The sequence below is a fragment of the Vitis vinifera genome, chromosome 16 (assembly GCF_030704535.1).
Source record: "Vitis vinifera cultivar Pinot Noir 40024 chromosome 16, ASM3070453v1".
In the NCBI taxonomy this organism is placed as follows: Eukaryota; Viridiplantae; Streptophyta; class Magnoliopsida; order Vitales; family Vitaceae; genus Vitis; species Vitis vinifera.
In genome coordinates, this window is record NC_081820.1 from 24,687,005 (window position 1) to 24,713,690 (window position 26,686).

Below are 26,686 nucleotides of genomic sequence, written 5' to 3' on the forward strand. Positions count from 1 at the left end.
AGGCCTTAAAACATTAATTGATATTCCCGTTTGGTGCTATTTGAATCATTTAGAACATAGGTAATAATTATTACATGTTTATATGCTTGTTGCTAGGGTACCTTGCTAGGGTACCATGCCAATGCCTCAAGACAATATTACATTATATGGACCTTGCAAGAGGGGTTATAACCCATACATTTAATCCAAATTACAAACATATGATATCATAGGAGATAGCATGCAAGTGGAAAAATGCTATGCTACCTTCCATCTAATGTAATTGTACCCATGGAATTGCACAAGGAAATTGGTGCTTCTATTGGATTGCTCATATGATCCTCAACTAACATTTCCTCAGAGTATAGAGTAGGCTTCGGAGGCATTTCTAATAGCTCAACCTCTCCTTCCAACATCTCTAAAGCTTTGCTCATTGAAGGACGGTCTATGGGCTTCATCTGTATACACCATAGTGCAACTATCACCATTTTCCTAACAAGCTTCTTTTCATCTTCAGTGGCATCTCCCAAGTCTATGTTATCTCCTTGATCATATCTGTCATAAATCCATGATGGAAAATATATTTGACTCGAGTGCGCTGCATTTGCATTCACATTCTTTCTTCTCCCCACCATCTCCATTAACAACATTCCAAAACTATAAACATCAGCTTTGTATGAGACACCTCCAATATTTTTATAGAACAATTCTGGAGCAATATATCCCAATGTTCCTCGTGCAGCAGTGAGAGACACCATACTTTCATCTGTTGAATACAATTTTGCAAGGCCAAAATCTGAAACTTTTGGTGTAAAGTCTTCATCAAGAAGAATATTGTGTGGCTTGATATCAAAATGTAGAATTTGCATGTCACAACCTTGATGTAAGTATTCAATCCCACGCCCCACTCCAAGTGCAACCTTATACAACCTTTCCCAGCTTAAAAAAGTGTTATTTTCTTCTTTAAGAAAAATAAACTTATCAAGAGAACCATTAGGCATGAAGTCATATATAAGTGCCCATTTTGATCCTTGTACACAAAATCCTACAAGTCTCACCACATTAACATGGTGAATTCTTCCTATTGTTGCAACCTCATTGATGAAATCTTGTCCATTAGCTTTTGACATGACCAGCACTTTCACAGCTACAATGCGACCACTTCGAAGTTTTCCTTTATATACAGAGCCAAAACCTCCTTGACCTAATTTATTCGCAAAGTTATGAGTCATCTTCTTTATGTCTGAATACGAGTACTTGATGGGTTGGAGATTTTTTTGACTCCGTAAGAATTCTTCAATGCTATCATCTAATGATAGATGTCTCCGGTGGAACTTGTAAATCAAATAGGCGAATAGACACAACATCCCGAGCATAGTCCTTCCTATGACTAAACACAAATCAAATGTAAAAAAAAATGAATATTTTAAGAAAAAGGAACAAGATATCAAAAACAAAGTTAAATCCAACAAATACATATGGTAGAAAAAACTATTCTACCTTCATATAAAGTAAAACACTAGGTTGTTGTGTTGTTAGAGAGCCATATAAAATAGCTACTTTAACAATCACTTTACAGTGTACTGTTGCTTGGGGAGGAATTTGATGGAAGTACTGGGGCCTTGGATAAGAAGACCCTAATTTCAATTTCATTGTTTTGACTTCTTTATATGTTAGTGGAGTTGAATTACATTTAAATTCAGGAGAAAATTTTGAATTACATCTAAATTGGTTTTGCTTTGTACAGTCAAACAAAGCAAAATCAATTTGAAGTTCACTGTACAACCTTCAAATGCAAGAATTTCAAGAATTTTCAATCAACTCTTTACAATATTGTTTTTACAAAAAATTAGTAGTTGGAATTTAGGAGGCTTACCAATAATACGCAGAATCCAGCCGCCTAGCAAGGAAGAGATGTAACAAATTAAAAATATGGACCAGTATAAGTGAGAGACATAAATAACATTAGAAGAGGAGACATGTAAGTGAAGAAAGCCTTACCAATCATGAAGGTGTTGCAGGGATAGTAAAGATTGCAATTACCAAGTTCTTCTTGAAGTCCTATATTAAACCATCTGTGCCATGTTAGTCACAAGGAAGAATGCCCTTGATTGCCTAAATTTTAAATTTTTTGAGAAGCAAGAAATGGAGAGATTAATTAAGATAAAATAACTCTAAATAAATCTTTTGTCTTATTCTCATGAGAAAATAATAATTGCAAGAAGCATCCTTACCTTGAAATTTTAAGGTGTAGGGAGAAAGTAACCCCCCTGTTAACAATGAATTAGGAAATTTTGTAAAAAAAATAGGAAAAATGAATAAAATAAAGATTTGATTTCAAAGAAAATTTTAGTTGAAGCCTTACTAAAGAAGGGTAGCAATAAATTAATTGTTATAAACTTCCAAAGCCCTGCAAGATTAAACCAAACAAGTGAAATTAGGGATTGAAATATTGAAGACTCACGCAAGGAAGATAAGATGGTTAGCATAATCAGATTTTCAGGGAATTAATTTCCTATAAAATCGCGTTTCCTTGATTGCAGGCACTGTAACCCCAACTCCAAAGATCAAGTATGAGGGCATCTTATACTCACAATTTTTCTCTGAAGTGTTGGGAATATGTTCATTCCATGGCTTCTTGCATTGAAAGGCAGTCGCAGTGAAATTTATATCATAGCAATCTTGCCCTTTCATTTCGCATTGGCGGTGGCAGAAGAGAGGCAAAAATGAAAGCTGAAGCCCCAGAAGCATATAATTTTGCAAATCTGACATCGAAAGATTGCTGGGCTCTGGAAGTGACTTCAACGGTTGAATAATAGATGTGCCGATGGTGCATGAATACGGAATATCTCCCACCGACACATAGTCTCCGACAACTGCATAAGCGTATGTTGGTGAGGAAGAGGAAGAGCCTCTAGTGTTGCATGGAATTATATGAATGTAGTTGTCGTCCCTGATTGACTGATCACAGTTCATCAAAACTATTGTGTAGAATATTGATTCAGAAGGCGGAAAATAAGCAGCACTCCATTCAGAAGGCAAATGATATGGAGATTCATAATAAGGCAAATAATATGGATATTCATAATCAGAGTAATATGCACCAATGGAATTAAGAGGACTGGAGATCCAACAGTTGTCCTTCTTTCGCCCAGGATCCACTACCCGAATTGTATAATTCTGGTAGTTGATCTGGGTAACTAAGTATTTCCCACCGTGAAGGTTTATCATAGTACGATCGTTTTCACAAATCAATTCATACTCAGGGTAACCGCAGCTGGGGGGATCGTCTTGTAATCGAAAAGGGTAGGAAATGTTCCTCATATCTCCGCAGGAAGAGGGGCTGCATATCTGGTACTTGTGATGCTTAGCAACACAAACTGAAAGGAAGCAGGCATGGATGACTACTGTCATGAGGCCTACTCCCACGAGTTGTGCCTCCCTTAACATTATCAACTTAGAGAGAGAGAGAGAGAGAGAGAGAGAGAGAAAGAGAGAGAGATGCTCTGTTTTTGGGTTGTGAGTTCCACACAGAGAGAAATACTCCGTTTTAATTGCAGCTTTCTTCAACATATTATTCTTCCCCAAACTATTTGATTTTTCAACATGGACCACACTTTCATCCTATCACATCCAGCCAGCTGTGAGCTTCCCATTATTTAGAATCACTCTGTTAAAAATGATGCTTGAAGTTGTTACGGTTTATATTGGAATTGTTAATGTTTTAAATATAACATAATTTTTAGGTCTCAACAATGGGAAAAGGATAAAGAAGTAAACATTGATAGACCAATTTTATACTATTTTTTCAAGTAAATTTTATATTATGAGATAAAACTAAATTTTTATTGTAGCAGTCCTCCATCTTTTTTGTATTCCCTAAAAGCACCTGCTTCCCAAACAAACAAAGTTCTTCTCCCTTTGTACAAAATTTTCAAATCTAATTACATATATATAAAGCAGGTGAGAAGCAGAGCAAATTAAAACTACAGAGATAAGCAGTTGCTTAAAAATGGGCATCTCTTTATTCTTCTTCTTCTTGTTTATGAGATTGTTTGCAGAGATTAATGGAGGGAGCCAAGATGATGAGTGCAAGGCGTCAAGGTGCAGTCACCATGGTCCACTCATCCGGTTTCCGTTCAGGCTAAAACACCAGCCAGAACACTGCGGATATCCGAAGTTTGAGTTATCATGTTCAGAAGAGAAGCGGACCATACTAGAGCTGCCCTATTCAGGAAAGCTCTGGGTGAAGGAAATAAATTACGCTTCTCAGGAGATTGGTGTCCATCACTCGGATGATTGCCTTCAAAGGCAGATTCTAAACTTTAATTTATCTGCCTCTCCCTTCACATATGAGTACGCATACGACTTCTCCTTCTTCAATTGTTCAGAAAGTAAAGCAGAGTCATTTTGGCTTATATCCATCCCTTGCAGTTTTCTCTCTAGTAACCCAGTTTATGCCACTTGGTCCTCTCGGTCTCTCGCTGAAGTGAACTTATCCTCTTGCTGGAAGATTTTCAATGCTACACTCCCAGAAAATTATATATATGGAGGGGAATACGATACTTTTATGAATTGGTCAAAACCTATGTGCGGAAAGTGTGAAGCAAAAGGAAACAAGTGCCAACGGAAGAAGAATAATAGCACGGAACCTGAAATCGAATGCATTGATAAACCAGCAAAAGGTACCAAATCCCGCTTCTTCATCATTTTCACCTTGCAAGCCCTTTCTTATCTCCTACTATGATGTTAATATGCACATGAAATTTTCTATGGTATTTCTTATGTATGTTCTGTTTGTATCATGAAATTGGATTGAACCCTTATGGATGTGAACCAAATTAACTACTATAGTAATGGATCTGAACATGCAATATTATTTATTCATTACAAGCTAGCTACAACAATTAGGCTTAGCTAAAACAATCGAACCTGTAGAAAGGACTGCAAAGGCCAAGGTTGAAATCCAAATACACCAAAAATAATTATACTCATGTTACAACGTCATGTAATCTATTTTGATTTTACTAATTAAAAGAATACAAAAAGCTAATAAGTTTACTATCTTTTACAGGTGCTCCAATGGATAAAATGGTGCTTACAGGTGATTTCCTATTCATATTCTTTTCAATAATGAGGGTGACATCATGATGATGATTCTTAGTTTCTCTTTTTTTTTTTCTTGTTTCATTTACTTATAGAAACTTTTTTTCCCCTATGTGCAGAAGCAATCCTTGGTTTCCTTCATTTCACTTTTGGAATCTTTATAATATTTATTGTCTATTGCTCTAATAAGTTGAAAAGAGAGCATAGAATAAATATTCAAAAGTTTTTGGAAGATTATAGAGCTCTCAAGCCCTCAAGGTACTCCTATGCTGATATTAAAAAGATCACAAATAATTTCAAGGACAAACTAGGTCAAGGAGGTTATGGGACTGTTTATAAAGGAAAGCTCTCAAATGAAGTTTTTGTTGCAGTAAAGATCCTTGATGATTTCAAAGGAAACGGGGAAGATTTCATTAATGAAGTAGGAACAATGAGTACCATACATCATGTTAACGTGGTTCGGTTGCTCGGGTTTTGTGCAGATGGATATAAGCGAGCTTTGATTTATGAATTTTTACCAAATGAGTCACTAGACAAGTTCATATTTTCAGCATTTGGCAATAATTATTCTCTAGGTTGGCATAAGCTTCAAGATATTGCTATTGGCATAGCTAAAGGTATTGAGTATCTTCACCAAGGTTGTGATCAAAGAATCCTTCATTTGGATATCAAACCTCATAATATTTTGCTTGATCATAACTTTAATCCGAAGATTTCTGATTTTGGTTTAGCCAAATTATGCTCTAAGGAGCAAAGTGCAGTATCTATGACAGCAGCAAGGGGGACCATGGGTTATATTGCACCAGAAATGCTATCAAGAAATTTTGGGAATGTGTCTTCTAAGTCAGATGTTTATAGTTTTGGTATGTTGTTGATTGAAATGGTAGGGGGAAGGAAGAATATTGATGCTACAGTAGAAAATATTAGTCAAGCATACTTCCCAGAATGGCTCTATAATCATTTGGATCAAGAGCAAGAGGTACACATCCGAATTGAGGACGAAAGTGATATTAAAATAACAAAGAAACTAAGCATCATAGGGCTTTGGTGTATCCAATGGTATCCAATAGATCGTCCTTCCATGAAAATTGTGGTTGGAATGTTGGAAGGAGAAGAAGGCAATTTAGTTATGCCTCCTAATCCTTTTACCTCTATGGGACAAACAAGGACAAGTGTTAGAAGACGCAAAACATCTATCCAACCAGAGTTGACAGTCATATCAGAAATAGAATAAAAGGTTGTCTATTATGAGTGTTTAATTTGGGTAATAATCATGTTGTAATAAATGGTGTTAATGTAATCTCGTTATTTATTGCTACAGTTTAATAAAATAGGCTGCTTTTGAGGCTCCACCTTCATTAATTGCTTCTTTCCTTGCACTAATTGAGATCTCCCAATGAAGTTTACAGATGGATTTCAAAAAATAAAAAATGTGGAAGACTCTTAATCTCGAAAGAGAGTAGGCTTTGAGGTTACGTAAGCAACTATAAGGAAGCTTATTAAAAAACTAGCCTCAAACAAATAATCTTAATCATTATGTCTTGCTTTATTAGGAGAAGCTTCAGTACTATTAAGGTAGCTAGGAGGAGTTAAGAAAAAAAGGAAAATTTTATTTGGACAAGTTTTCATCTTGGAAACTAGAGCTTTGCATCATAGAAAGAATAAAATGAAACATTGAGAGATTTTCAGACTTGTTCTTATGTGATTTGTTGCCTTGTTACTTGCGGAGATCTCGCAATATTATTTTGCATCTTGAAAATTAGATCTGAGAAATTGCAAGGTTAGGTTCTCACAAGAAAAATTTGAGGCATGGTGGATAATATTTTCAAAAATAATTTTAAAAAATAAGTTTTTGAGAACAATTCATAAAAACAATTTTATATCATTTTTAGGAATAAAATTCTATTTGAAATTCTAAAAAATGGTTTTCTTTATTAGTTCTTGGTGAATGTAATTTACCATGCAAAATGCAATAAAAAAAACACCAATCACTCTGTTTTCATGATATTTTTATTCTAAAATTTGTTAGATGTATTTTTGAGGTTGGAAAATTATTTTTGTTTTAAAAAATAAAAACTAATTTTAAAAATATTTGCAAAAAAACCTTTAGTGTGTTAGTTGAAAGTATGTCTTTCCTTATCGGAAACCACTTAGATTAGTTATTTGGGGGTTAGGGTTTGTTATTAAAAATTTTCCTAACTCGATGGTGGATGTAACTACAGTGTTGAATCATGTGAACCCTATCTATTGCTATGTGTCTATTTTCTTTTTATTTTTATTTTTATTTTTTAAAAAACTTTAAAATTTTTAAATCATCCCCACAAGAATCATCATTTCAAGAAGTCTATGAATTTTTATAATCGACTATTTCTCACTAATGGTCGTGGACCATATAGTCCATTGTATGTATGTGACCAATTTCTCACTATGTTTCATTCTTTGTGTGGTCCATTATATATAGGGTCTATTTTCAATTTGTGTGGTTCGTATGACTATATCGTCCATTGTATATGTGTGACCATTGTCCCACTATGATTCATTCTTTGTGTGGTCCATTGTATATGGGGTCTATTTTCAATTTGTGTGGCCCATTGTATATAGGGGTACTCGTCGAGTTCATTTTCTTAGCACTAAGTGGAGATTTATCCTTGCACTTGGAGGGACTTGATTCCTTTGCCTTTTGAAATATCCAATCAGCTGGATGAAATAAAAGGAAGTACCCATGAACCTCTCAATTATGAATTTGTATGAAGACATAGGAAATGAATTTCAAGAAGAGGATAAATTAATTGATTTTTTAGTTTTGTCTTGCTTGATTGACATTAAAGCCACCAAGCTAGTTCATAATATAACTAATTTTTATGAATTTAAGCTCAAATCTGAAATTTCAAAAGGGGAGAAAAAATAACAAAGAAAAAAAAACTCATATTTCGTATAAGCATATAATATAATTGATTTTTATGAATTTCTAAACCTCCAATCTAGTTTAATAGGTTGTATCTTATCTATACACCTTTCTCCATGGAATATTAGGTATCAATCAATTCTATTGGCTTCATGTTTCCATCTCTACTTCAAGTAATATTTTTGCCTGGACATCTGTGGATAGACCTTATACCAATGCAAAGTAAGTGGAGTAGCAAAATTTCTTAGCCATTGCATTACGAATCTTATCATCTTTTTGGGATTCTAGTTATGACAATGAATAGCATTTTACACTCAGCCTCTCAAACTTGACAAGTCCTTGTGGGACCAATGAGGAAAAAAATTGATTCATGCATCATTTTATCATAGGGGACTACAACTTGGAACCATGAGAGATCATTTTTTCTTTGTAGTTGTATATCTTTCTCTATGCACTCACCTTCAAACTTTCAAATAATTCTCCTTTTGTGAGTTTAGATCATTATTTTGCCTTTGTGGAATTTGCTACTACATTTCTAGTGAAACCTAAGGTTGTATCCCTTGCATTTTTCTAATTCGAAAAAAGTATGCCTTTATTGACTAATGTAAGGCTCTCCAAAATCTGATTTTGATTTTGTTTATTTCTTCATGAACCATATCATCAATTTTTGTTATGAATTTTCTCTTAAGAATAAGGAAATTAGTAACTCTCTAAAAGTACCTCTTTTCTTAATAAGTAAATTAATGGTAAAAAAAGACATCAACTTGCCCACAGTGTTTATAGCATTGACTATCTTAGTCAGTATTGAAGTATGGGGGTGACTGGGTACATCAACTTGCCCATAATGTTCGATTTTTCCATATAGAATGTTTTGTAGCTAGCCAAGCATGGTGAGCTATTTAATTACAAGACATACCCACATGCTTGTGAAAGAAATGAGGTCCTTCAAAGTTGTTATCCTATTTAATAGGTGAAGTATTAGAATTATTGAAAATAATTGTCTTAATTATGCGTCTATGTAACTTTTTATTATATTAAATACATGCTTTAGACATTGTTACTAAATATTGGATTAAAACATGAATTTCCTAAGTAATTAAAATGACTACTCTTGAACTTGAATTCCATTTTTTCTCATTTTAGAAAAATAAATAAATAAAATCCCTTTTATGCATGATAATTGCTGCAAATTGTTAAATTGTTGGAAGAGGCATATTATTGGGTTTTGCTTTGATATTTTTGTGATACTAAATAGATTGATCCAATTTAGTAGGCCTTTACACTCTCCACTTAAGACAATTATATGTTATTTAATGGGGATTGAGGATGGAAATTTCACTTCAAGGCATGATGAAAGTTTTTTTTTTTCTTCATAGAACTGACACAACTAAAGTTGATCTCAAAAGCAAATCCATAAATGTATTAAGATCAAATCTGAAATTTCAAAAGGAAGGAAAAAAATAACAAAGAAAAAAAACCTCTTATTTGGTATAAGCATATAATATAATTGATTTTTATGAATTTCTAAACCTCCAATCTAGTTTAATAGGTTGTATCTTATCTATACACCTTTCTCCATGGAATATTAGGTACCAATCAATTCTATTGGCATCATGTTTCCATCTCTACTTCGAGTCATATTTATGCCTGAACATCTATGGATAAACCTTATACCAATGCAAAGCAAGTGGAGTAGCAAAATTTCTTAGCCATTGAATTATGAATCTTATCATATTTTTTGGATTCTAGTTATGACAATGAATAGCATTTGACACTAAGCCTCTCAAACTTGACAAGTCCCTGTGGGACTAATGAGGAAAGAAATTGATTCATTCATCATTTTATCGTAGGGGACTACAACTTGGAACCATGAGAGATCATTTTTTCTTTGTAGTTGTATATATTTCTCTATGCACTCACCTTCAAACTTTCAAATAATTCTCCTTTTGTGAGTTTAGATCGTTATTTTACCTTTGTGGAATTTGCTAGTACATTTCTAGTGAAACCTAACTTGGTATCCCCTGCATTTTTCTAATTTGATAAAAGTATGCCTTTATTGACTATTGTAAGGCTCTCTAGAATCTGATTTTGATTTTGTTTATTTCTTCATGAATCATATCATCAATTTTTGTTATGAATTTTCTCTTAAGAATATGGAAATTAGTAACTCTCTAAAAGTACCTCATTTCTTAATAAGAAAATGAATGGTAAAAAAGGACATCAACTTGCGCACAGTGTTTGATTTTTCTATAGCATTGACTATCTTAGTCAGTATTGAAGTATGGGGGTGACTAGGTACATCAACTTGCCCATAATGTTTGATTTTTCCATATAGAATGTTTTGTAGCTATCCAAGCATGGTGAGCTATTTAATTACAAGACATACCCACATGCTTGTGAAAGAAAGGAGGTCCTTGCAAGTTTTTATCCTATTTAATAGGTGAAGTATTAGAATTATTGAAAATAATTGTCTTAATTATGCGTCTATGTAACTTTTTATTATATTAAATACATGTTTTAGACATTGTTAGTAAATATTGGATTAAAACATGAATTTCCTAAGTAGTTAAAATGACTACTCTTGAACTTGAATTCCATTCTTTCTCAATTTAGCAAAATAAAGATATAAAATCCCTTTTATAGATTATAATTGCTGCAAATTGTTAAATTGTTGGAAGATGCATATTATAGGGTTTTTATTTGATATTTTTGTGCTACTAAATAGATTAAACCAATTTAGTAGGTTTTTACAGTATCCACATATGACATTTATATGTTATTTAATGGGGATTGAGGATGGATATTTCACTTCAAGGCATGATGAAAGTTTTTTTTTTCTTGAGAGAACTGACATAACTAAAGTTGATCTCAAAAGCAAATCCATAAATGTATTAAGATCAAATCTGAAATTTCCAAAGGAGGGAAAAAAAATAACAAAGAAAAAAAAACTCATATTTGGTATAAGTATATAATATAATTTATTTTTATGAATTCTGAAAACCTCCAATTTAGTTTAATAGGTTATATCTTATCTATACACCTTTCTCCATGGAATATTATGTACCAATCATTTCTATTGGCATCATTTTTCCATCTCTACTTCAAGTCATATTTATGCTTGGACATCTGTGGATAGACTTTATACCTATGCAAAGCAAGTGGAGTAGCAAAATTTCTTAGCCATTGCATTACAAATTTTATCATCTTTTTTAGATTCTAGTTATGATAATGAATAGAATTTGACACTCAGCCTCTCAAACTTGACAAGTCCTTATGGGACCAATGAGGAAAGAAATTGATTCATGCATCATTTTATCGTAGAGGACTACAACTTGGAACCATGAGAGATCCTTTTTTCTTTGTAGTTGAATATCTTTCTCTATGCACTCACCTTCAAACTTTCAAATAATTCTCCTTTTGTGAGTTTAGATTGTTATTTTGCCTTTGTTGAATTTGCTAGTACATTTCTAGTGAAACCTAACTTGGTATCCCCTGCATTTTTCTAATTTGATAAAAGTATGCCTTTATTGACTATTGTAAGGCTCTCTAGAATCTGATTTTGATTTTGTTTATTTCTTCATGAATCATATCATCAATTTTTGTTATGAATTTTCTCTTAAGAATATGGAAATTAGTAACTATCTAAAAGTACCTCATTTCTTAATAAGAAAATGAATGGTAAAAAAGGACATCAACTTGCCCACAGTGTTTGATTTTTCTATAGCATTGACTATCTTTGTCAATATTGAAGTATGGGGATGACCGGGTACATCAACTTGCCCATAATGTTTGATTTTTCCATATAGAATGTTTTGTAGCTATCCAAGCATGGTGAGCTATTTAATTACAAGACATACCCACTTGCTTGTGAAAGAAAGGAGGTCCTTGCAAGTTGTTATCCTATTTAATAGGTGAAGTATTAGAATTATTGAAAATAATTGTCTTAATTATGTGTCTATGTAACTTTTTATTATCTAAATACATGTTTTAGACATTGTTAGTAAATATTGGATTAAAACATGAATTTCCTAAGTAATTAAAATGAGGACTCTTGAACTTGAATTCCATTCTTTCTCATTTTAGCAAAATAAATAAGTAAAATCCCTTTCATAGATGATGATTGATGCAAATTGTTAAATTGTTGGAAGAAGCATATTATAGGGTTTTGTTTTGATATTTTGGTGCTATTAAATAGATTGAACCGATTTAGTAGGCTTTCAAAAGAATTATAAAGAGCAACTTTGTAGAAAGGTGTCAATATGGAAACATTAAACATTGTGGGATAGTTGATGCATCTTACAAGGATTTAAAGTATGGTGGAAAAGTTTGACTGATGGTTAGATGATGTCTTATTTTTCGTGGAAAAACTGGCTTTCAAATGTCCCTATAAAATTTATGAGGGTGGAATAATGTCCAAAATATGCTAATCAAATAGACTAAACATTGTGGAGTTAACCAATATATATATATATATATATATACACACACACACACATATATATTGTTTTCCACAAGAAGATGAGTGTCATCATTTTCAAAAGAATTATTGAGAAGGACAATGTAGGAAGGTGTCAATATGGAAACATTAAACATTGTGGGATAGTTGATGCATCTTACAAGGATTGAAAGGAGGGTGGAAAAGTTTGTTTAATGGTTAGATGATTTCTTATTTTTCATTGAAAAACTGACTTTGAAAATTTTCCCATAAAATTTATGAGGGAGGAATAATGTCCAAAATATGCCAATCAAATAGACTAATCATTGTGGAATTAACCAATATATTTATACACACTCACATATATATTGTTTTCCACAAGAAGATGAGTGTCATCATTTTCAAAAGAATTATTGAGAAGGACCCTATGGGAAGGTGTCAATATAGAAATATTAAACATTGTAGGATAGTTAATGTATTTTACCAGGATTGAAAGGATGGTGGAAAAGCTTTATTTTATGTTTGATTAAAAAATAGATAAGAGAAATGATTATTCATTTTATTTATCATATCCCTTTACATGAGATTTAATAATCTCATGAAAAACATGGAATATACATGCCTTTTAGATAATAAATTTATTTCTCATATTCATTGGATTTCTTAAATATTTTTTTCGAATTTTTTTTCATTTTAATCACTTTGAACAAAAAAAATAAGTTCTTAAACAAATTTTTTGCATCTTGCAAATTAGATCTAAGAAATTGCAAGGTTAGGTTCTCGTAAGAAAATTTGAGGTATGGTGGATAATATTTTCAAAAATAATTTTTAAAAATAAGTTTTTGAGAACAATTTGTAAAAAAAATTTTATATCATTTTTAGGAATAAAATTCTATTTGAAATTCTAAAAAATGGTTTTCTTTATTAGTTATAGGTGAATGTAATTTACCATGCAAAATGAAAAAAAAAAAAACACCAATCACTCTGTTTTCATGATATTTTTATTCTAAAATCTGTTAGATGTATTTTTGAGGTTGGAAAATTATTTTTGTTTTAAAAAATAAAAACTAATTTTAAAAATATTTGCAAACAAACCTTCAGTGTGTTAGTTGAAAGTACATCTTTCCTTATCGAAAACCACTTAGATTAGTTCTTTAGGGGTTGGGGTTTGTTATTAAAAAATTTCCTAACTCAACGATGGATATAACTACATTGTTGAATCATGTGAACCCTATTGCTATGTGTCTATTTTTATTTATTTAAAAAAAAGACTTTAAAATTTTTAAATCATCCCTATAAGCATCATCATTTCAAGAAGTCTATGAATTTTTATAATCGACTATTTCTCACTAATGGTCGTGGACCATATAGTCCATTGTATGTATGCGACCAATTTCTCACTATGTTTCTTTCTTTATGTGGTCCATTATATATAGGGTCTATTTTCAATTTGTGTGGTTCATACAACTATATAGTCCATTATATATGTGGGACCATTGTATCACTATGATTTATTCTTTGTGTGGTCTATTGTATATGGGGTCTATTTTCAATTTGTGTCGCCCATTGTATATAGGGGTACTCATCGAGTTAATTTTCTTGGTACAAAATGGAGATTTGTCCTTGCACTTGGAGGGACTTGATTCCTTTGCCTTCCTGGAATATCCAATGAATTGGATGAGATAAAAGGAAGAACCCATGAACCTCTCAATTATGAATTTTAGGAAGAGGATAAATTAATTGAATTTTTGGTTTTGTCTTGCTTGATTGACATTAAAGCCACCAAGCTAGTTCATAATATAACTAATTTTTATGAATTTCTAAACCTCCAAGCTAGTTTAACGGGTTCTATCTTATTTATACAACTTTTTCCATGGAATATTAGGTACCAATCAATTCTTTTAGCAACATGTTGTCATCTCCATGGAATATCTCAGTCATTGTGTTATGAATCTTATCATATTTTTTGGATACTGATTATGACAATGACTGTCAATTGGCATTTAGCCTCTCAAACTTGACTAGTTTAGTCTCCTATGTCCGTAAGGGCCCCATGAGGAAAGAAATTGATGCATGTATCATTTTTTAGGCAAGGGATTGCAACTTGGACTCATGAGAGATCACTTTTTTGTTTGTAATTGTATATCTTTCTCTACATGCCTACCTTTAGAGTAATTTAGATAAAGTGACTTTAAATTATTCTATTTTTGTGAGTTTCAATTAGCATTCTAGTTACCTTCATGGAATTTGCTTTTAATAGTGAACCAATCTTGGTATTCCTTGCACTTCCCAATTTGGAAAAGGATGCCTTTAGTTAATTAATGTAAGGTTGTCCAAATTCTAATTTTAATTTTTATTAATTTCCTCATAAATTGTATGATTAGTTTTTTTTTTTAATGATTTTTCTCTTAATAATAAGAAAACAATAAGCTCTTTAGAGCATCTCATTACGGAATAGGAAAATTAGTGGAAAAAAAAAGGAAAATTGATGTTGTAAGCCTTAAATTTTTGAATGAGATTTGTTTAATTTATTTTAAAACTAAATAAATTATAATTTGACTTAAGCCTAAATAGAACGTAATTTTATTAAATATTTTATTACATTTTAAGACTTATGTTAAAAGATAAGCATGGCCTTAATTCAAAAGTGAGCCTAAAAAATAGTTTATTGTACAAAAATCCCATTCATCATGAACCATTCATTACAACATTTGCTAACTACACATTCATAAATGACAATAGAAAAGAAAAATATTTTTTTCACTCTAATTATGAAATTGACTTGTAAACAAGTGAATATTAGCCTAACTTGTTCTTAGCAAGTGAAACATTAATGATTCTTGTACATGGGTTATTAGTTTTAAGATTTCATTGAAACTATTTGCTTACAAAGGGGGCAACACCATGACTAAACAAAACAAAGGGAAGAAGGGAAAATTTTATGGAGAGAAAATCAATATAGAAAACCAGCGGATCAAGAGGTTTGGGTTTAGATTTGCTTTAACAATTGTCTTAACCTGTTAGGGAGTTTCAATGAAGGATCATACTCTCATCAGGTAATATAATTTCATCTAGATTGATTTGAAGTAGGATATAGGATAACCATAAAATCCTAACAAAATTTATTTTACCAAAAAATATTTTTAGTAATTTCAATCATAGCCTTAATCAACTTGCACGACTTATGCTTTTTATGGAATAACAAGTTTCTAGGCAAATACTTCATGTTTTAATTGAATAATAACTTGTTCAAGACTTCGTAGAATAAGACATTTGTTGGAACCAAAAGTATCAACGAGTTGATTTTTACTAGTTGAAATAAAAAATTATAGGAAATCGTGTGGGGAACATGAAGAAACAGTAGAGGCGTGCAATGTGGATGAGTTCATTTAATCTGCTTATCCAATCTTAATCCAACCTATCTTTGAGTGAGTTGGCACAATTGTTTTTAATATTTAAGTTGAATTCTGATTAATTTTTTTTAATTTGAACTCAATTTTAGCTAAATTTTGACGAAGATTTGGATAATTTGAAACTAATTCAAACTTGACCTAATATTATATATATATATATATAGTTTTTAGAGAGATACATAAATTTATTTTTATTTTTTTTATTATTATAAAATGTTATCATAATTACTGGTCAAAATTTAATAAAAATATATATATAAAAAGCAATTATCATATTTCTTAATATTTTGTCCTACTCTAGACCATAAATTAAATATGACCTTAATTTACATAATTTCATCATTTACATTTACATGTGTTTAACATTCATAAGAAGATTATAGATAACATTTTGTGTTTTTTGACAATGATAGTGCAAACCAAGCAAATTTAAATATTGAATTTTCCTAGCTACTTAAAGAAGCTGCCAAGGAACCTTTGCAATCAAGATTAATTAATATCTTATTTGGTTAGTCAAGCAAGACAAAACCAAAAAAAAATATTTATCACCTTCTTGAAATATACCACCCACTTTTCCACTAAAATCCATATTTGAAAAGTTCATAGATCATTCCCTCTATCATATTTCTTAATGCAAAGGAGTTAAAGTCTTCCAAGTCAAGGTTCATAGATCCATTTATTGCTAAGAAAATCCATTAGTATTTTTTGAAATTGAGACATGTATAATGGACCATATGATTTAGGACAATATAGTGGTCAATGTTAACAAAACCAGTCTTGTTGGAATTGTTGAAGGAATATGATGTTGTCCATTTATTGCTAAGAAAATTCATTGGTAGGCCATTGTTTGAAATTGACACATGCATAATACACTGTATGATTTATTAGAATTATTGAAGGAATATGGTGCTTGAAAGGGACCAACTAAGAATTTTGATCCACATGCAAGGGTTGTTGATGTAGTAATTGACATTCATATTCTTCAAAATAATTGATTTATATTTTAGTTTTATTTGCAAATCATAATAACCTTTTTATTTTTTATTTTATTTTTGTTTATTTTATCTAAGATACATGCTATGCTCTTAAGATCATATTAACTTTATTTTATGTTTGGTTGAAAAATAGACAAGATAAATGATTATTCATTTTATTTATCGTATCCCTTTATATGAGATTTAATAATCTCATGAAAAACATGGAATATACATGCCTTTTAGATAATAGATTTATTTCTCATATTCATTGGATTTCTTAAATATTCATTTTGATTTTTTTTTCATTTTAATCACTTTGAACAAAATAAAATAAAATAAAATAAAAATCTAATTTAAAAAAAATAAAATTTTTATTCCAAAAAGAAAAAAAGAGAGCATATTTATATTATAATACAAATTAAAATTATATATATTTATATATAAAAAACAAATTAATATTTTATCCTAGGCGAAACCCTCTATTAAATATGACCTTAAATTATATAATTTTATCCCTTTCCATTTGTTTAACATTCATAAGATGATGATACATAATATTCGGCTTTTTTTGACTACTTGAGGAAGGTGCCTTGCCACCTTCGTAATAAAGGTCAATCAATATCTTATTTGGTTAGTCAAGCAAGACAAAACCAAAAAGATTATTTGTCGCCTTCTTGAAATATATCACCCACTTTTACACAAAAATCCATATTTGAAAATTTCATAGATTCTTCCTCTGTCACATATCTTATTGCAAAGAGTCAAAGTCTTCCAAGGCAAAGACATCCATTTATTGCTAAGAAAATTCACTCGATAGGCCATTGTTTGAAGACGACACATGTATAATGGACCATATGATATATGATTTATGATAATATAGTAGTCAAAGTCTTATTGGAGGGCTATGATTTATGATATTATTGAATTTAACAATCTCATGAAGAAAAATGGAATATACTTATATTTTGGATAGTAAATTTATATCTCATATTCATTGGATCTCTAAAATATTTCTTTTCAAAATATTTCATCTTAATAACTTTGAATAACAAAAAAAAGAAAATCTAATTTTAAAAGATAAAATTTTGGTTTCAAAAACAAAAAAAAAAAGTATATTCATATCATAATATAAATTAAAATATTACACACACACACATATAGATTTCATTGATATTTTATCCTAGTCTAGACCATCAATTAAATATGACCTTATTTTACATAATTTCATAATTTACATTTGTTTAATATTTATAAGAAGATGATAAATAACATTTACCTTTTTCTTGCAATGATAGTACAAACTAAGCAATTTTAAAGACCGAACTTTCCTAGCTACTTGAAGGAGTTGCCAAGGCACCTTCATGATAAAGATCAATCAATATTTTATTTGGTTAGTCAAGCAAGAAAAAACAAAAAAGATTATTTGTCGCCTTCTTGAAGTATATTACCCACTTTTCCACAAAAACTTATTGTTGAAAAGTTCATAGATTCTTCCTCTATCACATGTCTTACCGCAAAGGTGTTAAAGTCTTCCAAGGTTAGGAAAAATGTCCATTTATTGCTAAGAAAATTCATTGGTAGGCTATTGTTTGAAATTGACACATGTATAATGGACTGTATGATTGATGACAATATAATAGTCAATGTCAACATAGCTAGTCTCATTGGAATTATTGAAGGACTATGATTCTTGAAAGGGACCAGGTAAGAATTTTGAGGGAATTTCTATTTACTCCATCAATTTTACACTAAAAATGAATACTAATGATAGACATATACTATAAGGTGCCTTGAACTCTTAAACTATCATTTGAAAGGCATTCACTAGACAAGCATGTTTTTGTTTAAGTGTATATATATATATATATATACTTATCATCATATTTCATTAATATTTTATCCTAGTCTAGACCATCAATTAAATTTGACCTTAGTTTACGTAATTTCATAATTTTCATTTGTTTAACATTGATAAGAAGATGATAAATAACATTTGGCATTTACTTGCAATGATAGTACAAACTAAGTAATTTTAAGGATTGAATTTTCTTGGTTACTTGAAGGAGCTTCCAAGGCACCTTGACAATAAAGATTAATCAATATCTTATCTAGTTAGTCAAGCTAGACAAAACAAAAAAGATTATTTGTCATTTTCTTGAAGTATATTACCCACTTTTCCACAAAAACCTATAGTTGAAAAGTTCATAGATTCTTCTTCTATCACATGTCTTACTTCAAAGGTGTTAAAGTCTTCCAAGGCGAGGAAAAATGTCCATTTATTACTAAGAAAGTTCATTGGTAGGCTATTGTTTGAAATTGACACATGCATAATGGACTATATGATTGATGACAATATAATAGTCAATGTCAACATAGCTAGTCTTATTGGAATTACTGAAGGACTATGATGCTTGAAAGGGATCGGCTAAGAATTTTGATGGAATTTCTATTTACTCCTTCAATTTTACACTAAAAATGAATAATAATGATAGACATATACTATAAGGTGGCTTGAACTCTTAAACTATCACTTGAAAGGCTTTCACTGGAAAATCATGTTTTGGTTTAGGTGCTAGCCTATGCAATCGGCCGAGGGTCAGAGATAAAAAGACAATAATCAAATAAAATCAGTAGAGTAGGTCATCTCTTCATAAAAGTAATTTATTTAATTATTTGTATGATTTGAGTTGTGAAGATGGAAAATTTAATAATGTGATGTTGTTTTAAACATTACTCCATTTCAGCCAAAACATTAACATAAAAGGCTTATAAACGAGTTTATCAACTCTTGGCTAATTTCATTTAGTTCCAAAATGCCTTCCAGAGGAGCAAGCCCAACAATAGGCTCTTGGGGTAGTCCTAGTGATCAGCCCATACACAACTAGGCTATTTCATTCGATTCCAAAATGCCTCTCAAAGGATCAACCTCAACAATAGGCTCATGGGTCAAGCCTAGTGGTAAGCCACAACTTAGGCCGGTCCATATCCATACACAGACTTAGGCCGACTTAGGATCATGGACTAGTTTTTGGGCTTGTCCCCCTAGAAGGCATTTTGGAACCCAATGAAATAGCCTGGAATATTGTTTATGAACTCATTTAGCATCTAATAGTAACATAAATTATTATTGAAACTCACTTTATTTGATGACTATTTTCTAACTATTTCTAATCCATGGCATATTCCACAGGCAATCTAGCGTCTAACAATTACCAACTTAATATTGTAATATTGAATGCATAGCCACCAGAAAATATTTTAATATTGTAGTGATTTTTATATACTATTTGGTTGTGCATGTGATTCTTCTTAAAGCACATGAAATAATGTTTTTCTTAAAAATTCGTCGTATATACTATGTGGTCATGATAGAAAATAAACCATGACTTGTAACTAAAGCATAAGAATTCCAACAATAGAAATTTTGTCCAAACAGCCCCCCCAACAACAAAAAAAAGAAACAATAACAATTGTTTAATTGCTTCTTGCTTTCTTACTTTTAGGTTCTGCCTTTCCTGAAAGGACTCCATTTGCAGACCAGATTTTCAGTTTTTAAAGACGGGGTCTCTAGAATTAATATGCAGTATTTGGTCCTTAAAGGCCCAGCAGACCCATGGGCTAGTTGGCAGGGCAGGGCAGGGCTAGATAGCTTGGATTTGGGCTAGCCCAGCACGTTTGAGGCCTAGCATTATCAAAGCCCAATTTGGCCTAGGAGGCAACTTTAGGGTCAACACAAACCTATCTGGGCTACCCCTAAACTAAGATTAAATGGCTAGGACCCAAAGGGAGAGCTCAATATGGGTCTATATTTGCCATAAGATGAGGAATATACTTCTCCCTAACGTGAAGTATTTGAGACATGCTTTTTCATCTTAGCTCATGTGGTAAAGTGGTGAAGTGGGGTTGTTGCTTTAGTTAATCTTAGGATACGTTGAACTTTGATGATAAACTTTAAATTAAATAAAATTTAATGTGTTGGAATCATGGATAAATCTAATATTTTTTTTAAAATAATTTAAAACTCAAATAATAAATTCATTAATTCTAAAAATTTATGGATTAAAATTGTTTCATAATTACTTTATTGATTATTTTCTGCATATAATTATATTTTTATAATTTTTTTCCAATTTTCTATTAGAAAAATGAACTTTACAAGTGATATATTATGAGTTATAACTTTATTATTTCTCCTATACAAACGACTAAATTTTTTTATTTTTCTCACTAAGTAAATAGATTATAAATTAAGTAAGATATAATTAATAATTTAAATATTTTAATGAATCTTTTGATTTTTAAGAATAACTTGAAATTTAAAAACCAAACCAATTAATTACACATTCAATCAGAACACTATAGCATATTATATTCATAATTAAGTATTAAATGTATACGTATAATAAGAAAACTTAGTTTATTTACATATTAAAAAAAATTAAACTTTATTTGTTATTCATTTTAAATGAAATATTATTAATGATAATTATTTTAAAATTATGTTTATTTTTTTTAATAATAAAAAAATTTACAAAGATGTTAATATCCTTATATTTCTAACATAAATTAAAATAGTGTATTTCTTGATAAACAAAATATAACTTATGATTTTATCATAATATTACTATTTATGTTCTACTAAAAGCTATTCATTTTAAATTTATTTGTAATTACAAAACTATTTTTATTTTTAATAAGATTTGAATTAAATTTAATTAACATTATATAAATTAAATTTACAATGTTTTTATAAAATCAAAACAAAAAATTATTTCAAAAAACAATTTATCCAAACAAGGATTTTGTTTTTTAATATTTATGAACATATTAATTTTGTTATGCTTCTAACATATATTGAAATAATGTATTTTTTTAATAAAAATATATAACCTATGATTTTATTATAATATTACTATTTATGTTCTACTAAAAACTATTTATTTTTTTATTTATTTGTAATTAAAAAATTATTTTCATTTTTAATAAGATTTGAATTAAATTTTATTATTATTATATAAATTGAATTTATATTTTTTTTATAAAATTAAAACAAAAAAATTATTTTTAAAAACAACTTATTTGAAACAAGTTTTTTGGTGTCTCCACAACAACTAGTTTGAAAACAAGCTCTTAAGTTCACCTTATCTTTCATTAACACAATACAATCTTCTCCTTCTATTTTTTTGTTCATTTAAAACATTCAAAGGAATGAAGCAAGCATAAAGAGAATAGGGCTTTTACTAGAAAATTCAAAACTACTCTTATAATGAGAGACACCTAACCACAAAGATGATACAAACAATGTCAACAATATTAAATTATGATATAATATAAAATAAATTATGATAAATGTATAATTTTTTAATATTTAATTAATATCTTAAAAACACTATAAAGAATATTATAGTGATCACTTTTATATTTTTTTAATTAATTAAATAATATTTTTTTTTAATGTTTGATGCATATTATTTAACAAATTAAGAGTAAATTTGCTCTAGTGGTGCTTGTGATATTAGCGAGCATATTTTAATAACTTATTAAAATTAAGAATAAAAATATGTGACGCGTGTACTATTCCCATCCAATATTTCGATTTTATTTAAGTTTGAAGTCCAGCAGGTCATTTGTACAAGAAAGATGTGTACTTGGGACGCGTGTACTATTCCCATCCTGGGGTGAATGATCATAATTGTACCTCACCAGCCTGAGAAGGCAGAAGGGTCGACAAAGCCAGCTCATGCAGACAAAACGGTCAGCAATTGTGGGCCATCCGACCTAACGACAAACTTGATGATGAAACGAACCTGAACTCACTCATGCCACGTTTCCACATATCATTGGGTTGACTTGTAAAGACTCAAAAAGTTTGGTCTATTTAAAGGGGGTCGCCTCAGCCTAGCCAATTAATACTCAATTCTAAGCTCGGATCCCATCACTCGCAGCTATGGCAGAGGTCTCTGTGCCCCTAATCTCTTTACTCCCTTCACACCCATTTGATTTTTTCATCTGAATTTCACATTTTCTCGCTGGTTTATATATATATCAGCCATATATATCATTCTGGAGCTTCATCAATATAATCTGTAAAGTTTAGATTTCCACAAAGTCCACTCTTTTTAAGCGTGCTTAAGCTGTTCTGGAGCTTGAGTGCAACACTTCAGGTGCCTTTTTAGCTGATCATTTTTAAGCGTGCCTTTTTAGTTCAATTCCCTAAAGTCCTTTTCTTTTTTGTGTCATTTTTAAAAGCCATTACCCTTTTTTTAAAACTTGTTATACATACCTATATTCCCAAGGCTGATTCCGCAACAATCTTAAGTCTTCCAAATGGTGTAAATCACGAGAAAATATATACAGTTCTAAACCAAGACGAACAAAATAAAAATGCCAACTTAATCTATCTAGGTCAATGCATTAACACTTTCCATGGATTATTTTGAAGGTGTAAATTTTATTTTTTATCCTTTCCTCTATAACGATGCCACTCTTTTGATTCCAAGACAAAAGTCAGTTGATGTAATTTAGGGTTTGGGGTTTGTTCTCCATACTGAGATCTCGAGTCAATCAAGTATATTGAAATCTCTAATCAATCAAGTAAAAGCAGGATGATTAAGCCGTTGCAATGCCTCCCACTTTTCCACCATGGTAGTGTTCTTTTCCTAAGGCAAAGACATGATATTTTATTTTCTTAAATATGGATATAATTTTATTTTCTAGCATGCTTCTTTCTCATGAATTTATTTATTTATTTATTTTTAAGTTGATGCCACTAGGACTGACATTATAATTAAATATAAGAAATATGTCCAGCATGAGTACAGTGATTATTTTATGTAATCAACAACCTTGAATATAGAAAATGTTTTGTTTTTCTACATTGATACATAAATATTAGTCTAACAAAATAAATAATTTATTTTTTTATTCTAAAATATTGACAAATAAATAAACATGTCACATGGTGTCGTCATTGTTTTCTCTTGAGGTACATAGCTAACATGCCATTTTGTTAATTGTGACTTGCGATCATCAGAGCAAGTAATATAATATTTTATCTCCTAAAGTATGAATACAATTTTGTAAGATGACCTATCTTCCTATGCAATTATTTTCTTGCTAGAAACAAACCACTTTTCGTAGTTTTCCCTTTGGAATTCACTTCAGAAAATAAATAAAAAAATAAGAATTTACTTCACAAATCAGAAGATGTATGATGCCTTATTAGCATTCAGCAAACTCCTCCCTACATTTTGTTCCAATGCATCTTGCTTTCTTACTTTTAGGTTCTCCCTTTTGACTCATTTGCCCTACTCCTCCCCGTTGAACAGACTCAATTTTCAGTTTCTTAAGATGACATCTCTAGAATTGGAATGCAGTATCATGTCGACCCATAGGTTGGCTCGGATTTAGCCTAACCCAGCACGTTTGAGACCCAGCATCAAAGCCCAATTGGGTTGAGGAAGCAATTCTAGGCCCAACGCAAAGCTATTTGGGCTATAGCATGAGGAATTATGCCATGGCTAGTGGTGAATATCACTTTTAAAGAGAGGCAAAAATGTGTCTCACCTTAATATAAACTAAGTGTACATGGTTACCATAATAAGCCTAACTAATTCCTGAGTACACTAATCCCTGTTTTTCCCCTCTTACTTTCTCTAGATTGCTCAAACATCATTGGATCATCAAACATCATTTTTCCAGATTTGGACCCGATTTGTGAAGAACTGGTTGAAGTTGTAGCTCGACCAGTCCACCTTTTGCTTCTCCTTGCACTTGGATGATGGTTAAACATGGGAAAATACAAGTTTGAATCACAAGTTCAAAATCAATTAAGCTAAATGTTCTATTAGCTAGGTTGTGTTCAAGGCATTGGGGCTCATTAGTGGAAGTTAAGATTCAAAACACCACTCTATAGTTCTTAATTGGTTGTTAAATGCTTTGATCAAATTTCTCCTAGTGTTTGATTTTTCTATAGCATTGAATATCATAGTCAGTATTAAATTATGAGGGTGAATGGGTACATCAACTCAACTTGCCCACAATGTTTGATTTTTCTATAGCATTAATTATCATGGTTAGCATTGAAGTATGAGGGTGACTAGGTGCATCAACTTGTCCACAATGTTTGATTTTTCTATAGATAATGTTCTGTAGCTAGTCAAGCACGAGGAGCTATCTAATTACTAGACATACCCACATGCTTATGAAAGGAGGAGGCCTTGCAAGTTGTTATCCTATTTAATAGGTGAAGGATTAGAATTACTGAAAATAATTGTCTTAAGTATGTGTGTATGTATTTTTTTATCGTATTAAATACATGTTTTAGATATTGTTACTAAATATTGGACTAAAACAGGAATTTCCTAAGTAATTAAAATGACTTCTCTTGAACTTGAATTCCCTTCTTTCCCATTTTAGCCAAAAAAAAAAACTCCCTCTTATAGATGATAATTACTGCAACTTGTTAAATTGTTGGAAGATGCATGTTTTAGGGTTTTGCTTTGATATTTTGTTGCTACTAAATAGATTGAACCAATTTAATAGTCTTTTACGCTCTCCACCTAAGACAATTATTGTTATTTAATACAGATTTAGGGTTGAAATTTCATTTCAAAGCATGATGGAAGGTTTTTGTATTTTTTTTTTCAAAGAACTGACATAACTAAAGTTGATCTTAAAAGCAAATCCATAAATTTATTAAAATCAAATCTGAAATTTAAAGGAGGAAAAAAATAACAAAGAAAAAAAAAACTCATATTTGGTAAAAGTATATAATATAACCGTTTACTTATGAATTTATGAACCTCCAAGCTAGTTTAATAGGTTCTATCTTATCTATACACCTTTCTCCACGGATTATTAGGTATCAATCAATTCTATTAGTAGCATGTTACCATTTCTACTTCAAGTCATATTTATGTCTGGACATCTATGGATAGACCTTCTACCAATGTAAAGCAAGTGGAGTAGCAAAATTTCTTAGTCATTGTATGACGAATCTTATCATCTTTTTTCAACTCTAATTATGACAATGAATGACATCTGACACTCAATCTCTCAAAACTTGACTAGTTCCTATGGGGCCAATGAGGAAAGAAATTGATTCATGCATCATTTTACATAAGGGACTACAACTTGGAACCATGAGAGATCATTTTTTTTTGTTTGTAATTATATATCTTTCTTGATGCATCCACCTTCAAACTTTCAAATAATTCTCTTTTTGTGAGTTTCAATTGGAATTTTGTCTTTGTGGAATTTGCTACTACATTCCTAGTGAAACCTAAGTTGGTATCTCCTACATTGTCCAATTCGAAAGAGGATGCCTTTATTGACTAATGTAAGGCTCTCCAAAATCTGATTTTGATTTTATTTATTTCTTCATGAATCATATGATTAGTTCTTCTTATGAAATTTCTCTTAAGAATAAGGAAACTAGTAACTCTCTAAAGCACCTCATTTCTTAATAAGAAAATTATTGGTAAAAAGGGAAATTGATGTTGTGAGCCTCAATTTCTCAAATGAGATTTGTTTAATTTATCTTAAAGCTAAATAAAATTTAATTTGACTTCGGTTTAAATAGAACTTTATTTTTTATTTTATTTTATTATATTTTAAGACTTTAAGTTTAAAGATAAGAATGACCTTAAAACAAAAAACGAGCCTAAATAGAAGCATATTATATAAAGATCACATTAATCATGAACCATTGATTAAAACATTAGCTAACTACATATTAAAAAAGAATAACAGAAAAGAAAATGATTTTTTTTCTTCACTATAATTATGAGATGATTGTGAAATTTACATGTAATTAGGTGAATAATAGCACAACTTGTTCTTGGTAGGTGAAACATTAATGATTGTTGTG

At 30.6% G+C, this 26,686-nt stretch overlaps 2 protein-coding genes across 3 annotated transcripts; one reads left to right on the forward strand and one right to left on the reverse strand.

Annotated features, from left to right (window-relative positions):
* Positions 1–13: 13 nt before the first annotated feature.
* LOC100854673 (LEAF RUST 10 DISEASE-RESISTANCE LOCUS RECEPTOR-LIKE PROTEIN KINASE-like 2.3) lies at positions 14–3,519 on the reverse strand. Its single transcript, XM_010664264.3, has 6 exons — positions 2,574–3,519; positions 2,345–2,389; positions 2,214–2,249; positions 1,981–2,040; positions 1,856–1,879; positions 14–1,369 (listed from the first exon to the last, which is right to left on the reverse strand). The coding sequence occupies exons 1-6, from the start codon at positions 3,427–3,429 to the stop codon at positions 243–245; spliced, it is 2,148 nt and encodes a 715-aa protein (XP_010662566.1). The 5' UTR covers positions 3,430–3,519; the 3' UTR covers positions 14–242.
* Positions 3,520–3,850: 331 nt separating this feature from the next.
* On the forward strand, positions 3,851–6,447 carry LOC100854640 (rust resistance kinase Lr10-like). 2 transcript variants are annotated; one of them, XM_010664263.3, is made up of 4 exons: positions 3,923–4,335; positions 4,414–4,664; positions 5,054–5,083; positions 5,205–6,447. In XM_010664263.3, the coding sequence occupies exons 1-4, from the start codon at positions 3,992–3,994 to the stop codon at positions 6,317–6,319; spliced, it is 1,740 nt and encodes a 579-aa protein (XP_010662565.1). In that variant the 5' UTR covers positions 3,923–3,991; the 3' UTR covers positions 6,320–6,447. The 2 variants fall into 2 exon arrangements, with proteins under 2 accessions (XP_010662564.1, XP_010662565.1); XM_010664262.3 differs by having other exon boundaries at positions 3,851–4,664.
* Positions 6,448–26,686: the final 20,239 nt, after the last annotated feature.

What these genes read in the sequence shown, in the direction of transcription:
- LOC100854673 (XM_010664264.3), bottom strand. Translation starts at nt 3,429, where the DNA reads ATGTTAAGGGAGGCACAACTCGTGGGAGTAGGCCTCATGACAGTAGTC. An exon ending in CTGCAACACCTTCATGATTG is followed by an intron (nt 1,880 to 1,980) that starts GTAAGGCTTTCT and finishes CTTCCTTGCTAG; the next exon opens with GCGGCTGGATTCTGCGTATT. An exon ending in CTGGATTCTGCGTATTATTG is followed by an intron (nt 1,370 to 1,855) that starts GTAAGCCTCCTA and finishes ATTTGTGTTTAG; the next exon opens with TCATAGGAAGGACTATGCTC.
- LOC100854640 (XM_010664262.3), top strand. Translation starts at nt 3,992, where the DNA reads ATGGGCATCTCTTTATTCTTCTTCTTCTTGTTTATGAGATTGTTTGCA. An exon ending in CATTGATAAACCAGCAAAAG is followed by an intron (nt 4,665 to 5,053) that starts GTACCAAATCCC and finishes TATCTTTTACAG; the next exon opens with GTGCTCCAATGGATAAAATG. An exon ending in GGATAAAATGGTGCTTACAG is followed by an intron (nt 5,084 to 5,204) that starts GTGATTTCCTAT and finishes CCCTATGTGCAG; the next exon opens with AAGCAATCCTTGGTTTCCTT.